The sequence below is a fragment of the Barbus barbus genome (genome assembly GCF_936440315.1).
Source record: "Barbus barbus genome assembly, chromosome: 3".
NCBI classification, from domain to species: Eukaryota; Metazoa; Chordata; class Actinopteri; order Cypriniformes; family Cyprinidae; genus Barbus; species Barbus barbus.
The window spans coordinates 17,311,375-17,319,201 of NC_136731.1; the positions used below are offsets into that span (position 1 = coordinate 17,311,375).

General features: G+C 38.2%; 1 protein-coding gene across 1 annotated transcript; it reads left to right on the plus strand.

The window, feature by feature from the left end:
• Window positions 1-705: 705 nt before the first annotated feature.
• Window positions 706-1,666, plus strand: LOC306848819 (forkhead box protein D2-like; the record flags this gene model as incomplete). Its single annotated transcript, XM_079383575.1, has 1 exon — window positions 706-1,666. Exon 1 carries the CDS (start codon window positions 743-745, stop codon window positions 1,664-1,666), a length of 924 nt encoding a protein of 307 aa, XP_079239701.1. The 5' UTR covers window positions 706-742.
• Window positions 1,667-7,827: the final 6,161 nt, after the last annotated feature.

Here is a 7,827-nt window from a genome sequence, read left to right on the forward strand (position 1 = left end):
ATTGCGTGAATAGAGAAATAAGCATATAGGCTTAACTAATCATTTGGTGCTGGTAGATTTCATTTCTGATAATTCCTTTCGATTTCCAAAATAAAACAAAAAAATCTAATTCCTTTGACTGCTCGACATATCAAGTATTGTGTTTGAATTGACTGAAAATATTAAAAGCATGCACTAATGAATCTCAGCACATGAAAGAAGGACAGGGACATGCTCACTTTTATTAATGCATGCTTTTAATATTTTCTGTCAATTCAAACACAATACCTGAGCAGTCAAAGGAGCAGGTAGTGTAGTTTGTCTAATTCATACTCAAAGTTAAGCGACGTAATACCCTTTTGACTTGAGCGACATGATATCAATCACTCCAGAGGACTGTCTGCGGACAGAACCTGGTAGAGTTGCCCTGTTTTCATTGGAGTGGAGCTTCTTCCTGAGAACTCCGTCATGACATCATCGTCATCCGATTCCCGAACAGCTGCAGGAATCCAGTTGCGTTGGAGTGGACGATGGACATTGCTGCAAACGCAGCTCTCCAGACCTCCTGCGCTCGGACGGTGGAGATTCCTGTTTGGCCAAATTAAAGTTTGCGTTATAGCGCTCGTCTCTTTATCATCCATCTTCCATCCAGGGTGTTCTGAGGTGCCAGGAACAGCCCTTTTCGAGCGAAGGAGAGTTTAAGACTCCTGCGCGTTGCCATCTGCTTGTTTAGAACCCGTTTCGCGTCTCCAACTTGTGGATTATGACCCTGGACACTGATTTAATGGATGACCTCGTTGTCGACGTGGTTGGAGAGGGTGGCAAGGAGTCTGGAGACGAACATCTTTCGCCATCAGCTCTTTCTGCATCCGACCGGGTACATAATGGGGAGGATAAGGACCACGTCCCATCTTCCATGTGTCCCTCAAGCTCTAGCAAGAGCCCATCGGTGAAACCGCCCTATTCCTACATCGCTTTGATCACCATGGCCATCCTCCAGAGCCCAAAGAAGCGTCTCACCCTCAGCGAGATATGCGACTTCATCAGCCACCGGTTTGCGTACTACCGAGAGAAGTTCCCAGCCTGGCAGAACTCCATCCGACACAATCTCTCCCTAAACGACTGCTTCGTGAAAATGCCGCGCGAGCCCGGTAATCCCGGGAAAGGGAATTACTGGACTCTGGATCCCAATTCATCGGATATGTTTGAGAACGGAAGTTTCCTGCGGAGGAGGAAGCGATTTAAGCGGCAGCACTTCAAATTTGGCGTGTTCAAAGATCAGGCGCTGCAGCCCAGTAGCTTTCCTAACCTCGGCTACGGCGCGTACGGGCTCAGCGCGTCCTGCGCTCATTTACCTGGACTGGATATCTACCCGTTTGGCTTCCATCAACCCATCGGCGTGCCACCTGTTGGGAGCATTTTACCGGCGCTGTCCACGCTTTTCTCGAGGAACTCTGTCACAGCCAAGTCTTTCCCACAGTCTCAAACAGTGGCCATGGAGCCTGTCACCCCTGGCCTCGCCTGCGCAATGGCCCCGACCTCTCCATACGCGTCCTCAGCACTGTTCAATCCAGTGGGCTTCCCTCGGGTCCTTAATTTTCAGTACGAGTACCAGAAGCTGCAAGATGTGCACAGCCACGTGGATTTGTCCACTAAACACAGACACCTGGCCAGTGTCAATGACTAGCAGCGCATATTTGGACACGAAACTATTGGGTTTTTTTTTCTTCTTCTCAGGAATCATTTCATTTGTCCCGCGGTATAAACGTGTGCAAAGCATCGCGTCGAATGTTTTCGATTATTTTAACGAAGTTTTGAGCTTTTAATTTCTGTCAGGAATTCATCCAGTGAAGTGTTGAAGGGTTACATGCTGAAATTGTTTATTGATGCATGTTATTTTATTGGAATTATTAAATATCGAACGAATCGATTATTTAAATGACGAATTTCCTTTTCGCGTTTTGTCGGAAATAAAATTGACATTTTTTAAATGGCCAAGAAATGTCGTGATTTGATTTGGCATGAACAAGAAATACAACCAGAAAACGGTTATAAGATGATGTTGTAAAACAAATTGTGTTTTACTTGCAAAATTTCTCTTGAAATGTGCTGTAAATACAGTGCCATTATTTTCCAGACGTGTCTCACTCATTTCTCAACAAGGATTAACAGTTAAATAAGCAACCAACCAAAAAAGGTAAGATCAGGTAAGATATCGATTGCTAACATTTTTTTTATTTATTAATTATTATTATTCATCATCACATTTTCAATATTGTGAATTATTCTCATTACTATGAATGAAAAATTAGGAATTATGATAACTATGACACGCATAGGCATAAATAGGCTAAACACAACCTGTGTGTGTGTGTGTGTGTGTGTGTGTGAGTCAGAAATAAACCAGGACTTAGAAAGTTACATATAATGCCCCACATATCTAAAACGTGAGAGCTACTTCACATATCTACTCATATCTACTTTCCTCTGTTAAGTAATTTATCTGTTATCTAACATTTGATGAAAATCAGATAATAATCTAGGCCTAATGGTTTTTATTGATTGTGGGAGGGTTTTTAAATAGTATCTTGTGCATTTATGTGATTTTATAAGAGCCATAATCATTAACATTCAGAATGTATTGAACTGTTCAATTGAAGTATTGTACATGAATGGTATTTAACATGGTTAAAATATTGCCCTGATAGACGTAAAATGGCCTTGAAAATCATTTACAGAAGGACATTTATATTGTTTTATAGCTCTGGTCCTGTGTAGATCTAAATGGCTGTTCATGTATCTCCATCATAAATAAGCTAAAAAATTAGAAGGATAACACGTGCCCACTCATGTCGGTTTATTTATTTAAGCTTGTTAAGCGGAAATAATCAACCGGATCAGTCTCAAATGCGTTTCACAAATATACAGTATCTCGCCTGAGCATGAGCAGATTTCCATCTGAGAGCACATTGTAAATAATCATCTCCAAACGCGCAGCTGAGTCTTGACAGCTGACTCTGACTCAGGTGTATATTCACACTTCTATTAACCTGACAATTATTTAACACGGTAATTTCTATCGTCGATTTCTACACATTATGCATCTACATGCAGCCTATCATCACATGACCGTAAGTCTTTGATCCCTCTTCTGAGTGCTTTGCTAGGATCTTGGGGCCTCCATTTTTGCTTGTAATGATTGAACAGATTTTGTATGATTTCATAATCAAATCAAAAATACACTGTCAACAAATTCATAAAATGATTCAATAAGAATTTATATTTCTCCTGGAAAAACAACAGGCCACAGATTTGGAATGAGAAATAATGACACCCTTTTAAAGTACAGATTTTATTTTATGTGCACAGTGCAGTGTGCTGTTTTTATGAGTTTTATATCATAAGGACATATGATTGCTAAGTTTCAGAATATTCCTTCAGTTACACAAAGCGTTTTTATCTGTATGGAAGACATATTTATAGGAATGGAAATGAAAAAGTACGCAAGCACTGGTATACCAACTAGAAGAAATAAAGATAATGCAGAGGGCAGAGTGACAGGAACTGGAAAACAAGAGTTAAAACCAGTGTACTGTATGTATTTATCTAAATATATTCATATTTGTTTATATATGTGTGCGACACAGATCGACCACATTGCTGATATGAATTGGTTTTATATTTTATCATAAATTGAATAGTCACTTTAACTCCTACGTTTATTAGAACGTTTAGATAACGAGTAAAAGAATTAGAATTTCTATAAATTAAAAATGTAAGAATTATGCATTTTATGCTGCAGAATGGCGTTTAAAATATTTTTCAGTTAAAAAAGTCGATCCCTAATATTTTATCATATTGACAGCAAATCCATGCCTCGGAAATTGTCGGAATTATTATGCCTAACGTAAATTTTAAATATAAAAAAATAATACGGTATAGCTATAACAAAACACCACGAGAGCGTCAAATGTCACATGCATGTCTGCATTTAGCGTCCCTCACTGAGTCTGTGTGCTGTATCACCAAATAAATATCATGCAAGCAAAAGAGCTCGTGATCTGGAGTATACCAATTCATCTCAGCTGGATCGTGAAGTCACGTGCCTTAATCCTGCTTTCAGTTTGATGACCTTCTCAGTGTCATATTTGTCATATAGGCTACAGATCTTCATATGAATAAAACGATTACAGTACAGTTCCTTTTTTTTTAGTTTTATGTAAATAAAATGTCAAATATCATATATCAAACTGAGGGAAATTGTTAATTTGTCTGTAAAACCCGTGACTTCTTTAAATTTCACCGTAATGCTTTGGCTGCATTTGAAATCTTGTTTATTTGGATTTGGCCTGCGCTTTAATTTTTGTCGTTTTCCAGTCTTCCTCTTTCTTTAGGCTAATTCATAAGACTGGACAATGATCTTGAAAGTTATATGCCTAAATGGACTGTACTGGATTCATGTGTGAAAAAAGAAAAAGAAAACAAGCGCAGAAGAGCCAGAACCAAAGTTAAGGCCAACCTGAGATAACTAAATTCCCCGCTGCACCTGACAAAATAAAGGAAACAAAAGCACTGTGTCTTTGTGAGTGTGTGTGAGCACAAGAAAATGCACTAGTGTAAATGTGTCCATCTGTCTTTAGCTCGCCCACAGACTCTTTCATGCAGTATATGGAAAGATTCCTGTTGTTGGCTTTATTTAGCCGCGTCCCAATAGAGATATAGAGACAAATATTTATTTCTACAGTGACCATCACAGCGTATCTGTGACCCAGCTCCCACATCTTGCTTAAACACTATCGTCTTTCCCAGCTGCCACAGTTTGTGATCCTCAAAAACAATCTGCGAGATTATTTTCCCCAGTCAAATGGCCGTCTAAAACCCATAACATAAAGCAAAACAATTGATTTCACGTAAAACACAAATGATAATAAACCCTACATTTGTGGTCTGAAATTGAATACGTCATCTGTGAAAACACCACTTCACGCTCCATCAGTGTCACATTAAGCATGTTAATAATATTGTGATTGTGATGAATTGCTCTTTATTTGACACCCTCCAGCAGCGCTGCCAGCGCCCGAGTGCCGCGCTTTATTAGCAACGACGTATTATAATTCATATTTTTACTCTCCGATTCTGTTTAAAGGTCTGCTTGTACCTGACCCGAGAGGCGATTTCTCCTGTCTCCTCATGCCAAGTCAAACAGGATGGTCAAAGTCATTGCTCAAAGCCTGTACCAGCTCTCCTCCAGCCACGCAGCGCTGCAGAGGTGTGGGATATCCTGAAAAGGAAAATACTGTTCCCTCATAATATTCCTGTGTGTTTGAGGACTGTTTTGTTGCATTTGAGCTGTGAAGGTAATAAAGTGATTCAAGGGGTGAAATAAAGACATTCATTTAAAATTAATTTGATCCAGAAAGTGATTCCTAACAATCACGTCTAAGCCTTTCAAAATTTAAGTAGGCTACTACACTCCCCATAATCCCACAGTTTACATGGTAATAAAGCAATACACACCACGGTAAAAAAAACAAAACAAAACAAAAAAAAAAACTGTTGTCAACTTAAAAAAAATGTTACTCTGCTGCCTTTTTTTTGTTACCTTTACAATACATTTCTTGTTGAAATAATTTACCCTAAAAATAAATAATTTTTTCTTATTTTTATTTTCAAGTCCAAATCAATGTTTTTGTATTAACAAATTAAATGTCAACTTGAAAAATATTTATTTCAACTTAATGAGTTGATTAATCTTAAGCACATTGCTGCCTTAAAATTTTTACTGTATAAGATGATTAAATAATTTGCCTTGCGTCAACTTAATGATTAAGTCACTTTTCCCATTCACTTTATACTTGTTTAAAATCTCAAAATAATATACAAATAAGCAAAATCTGTCAAAATAAACAAAATATAAAACCAATAAGGATTTATGCTAAGTACACACAGAAGTCCCATCATTCTGACAAATAGGGTGCAACAATATATAGAGGTATATGTAGGGTGTAACAATATACAGCAATACAAAAATGTGACAATACATGTATATGCACAATTAATTGCAATATAGAGAATAATTCACCCCAAAATAAAACGGTGTCATTGATACCTTCATGTTGTTCCAAACCCATATAACATTTGCTCATCTTCCGAATACAAATTAGAACGTTTTTAATTAAACAAACATTGACCAACACACACACATAAAGTGCATCAAATTCTCATAAGTCAATTCATATAGATTACTTTTTTCATGATGTTTTATATACTTTTTGAAGCATGGACTTTCAGTGGAGGCACAGAAATATCTTCATTTGTCTCTCTATCTTCAGTTTCGAAGATAAGTAAAAATTGTGCCTGGAATGACATGAGAGTGAGTAAATGATGGCAGAATTGTCATTTAGGGTGAACTATCAATCTTGCTGTAGAGATAAAGGCCATTCACACAGATGCAGTGGGATAAAAAAAACAAGGTGTTTTTTTTTGTTGCTGTTGTTGTTGTTTTTTTTAAGTAAGAGGCAAAAAAGCACTACAATAAACTAAATAAACTGTACTTTATTCCTCACAGCCTCGTTTTCATTTCTTTCAAAATTAAATATGGAACTACCCAAACTAATATCTACTGCTGCACATAAACAAACACAAAAAATATGACCCATACTTTATTGAAGAATTATTGAAAAAGAAAATTCCTATACAGAAAAAAATAAATGGGAAAATATCTCTGGAAACAAGACAGCTGAAATATTGGACAGTCATAATCTCTTATCAGAAACAGGTTGTATTTCAGACCAGATCTGATTGAGGAATCAGATGAAGAAGCAGTATGAAAATGTTTTTACAATGAAAGTTTTTTTTTCCTGAAACTAGATCTCAAATTTCACAAAGCCCTTGTTCAAGCACAGTACACACTTCAAACTCTCTTTTCACCCATGATACGAGTTGGAATTTGAGTGAAGCATTAAAACAGCAATGATCATTCTGGCCGAAACATCACATTTGTAATAAAGTGTTGACTTATCAGCTAGAAGCAACACACTGATATAGTAAGTGACATATCAGAGACCCTGGCCATAATGAAATCTGATCACAAGTGATCACAGAAGACACATTTGAGACGCTTGTAAACACCTGGTGTAAACAGCAGTCTGTCTCAGCTGTCCACTTGTGATCAGATCACCAGAGACGGTTGTTAATACCAAGTGTAAACAGTCTGTTTTTTAATCCGACGCTGCAACATAATTGCCCTTTAAAGGAACAATAACGATCTACTAATACGACTAAGACAGAATGATGCACGTCCTTAATGAAAGGGGAGATGTTGTATGATGTCAGCACTTAATGTAGCCATTGATGTCACATAAATGATCAGTTCCGCTCACACACACTTTCGCCAGCACCACACATACACACACACACACAGCAAAACGTGTGCCGCTCTGAGTTATAAATCACCCCACACCTCCACCCTTCACCTTTCGTCAGTGAGTCCTCTTTCCAGAACCAAGGGGCCTCTGCTCACTATTTTGCCCAGCTATTTATTTGAGGGGTGACCAAGTAGTGCACATACATTTTGCGTGCACACGTATGCCAGTGTTTCTCAATACGTATGTGGGAAATGTGTGCATGCGTATGCCCCCTCCCCATTCCCACCCCAGCTGGTTTCTTTGCCAAAATCAATTTGCCAGTAGATGACAGTGAAATACTGCAGGAAAGCCACCCAGAAGGGGAATGAGCTAACACCTCAGCCATGCTCCTTCACCAATGGGCAGAGCAGATGAATAAACGGCAATGGCAGAGATGGAATGAGAAAAAAGGAAGTACAAATGGCCCATAGGGAAAGAAAAT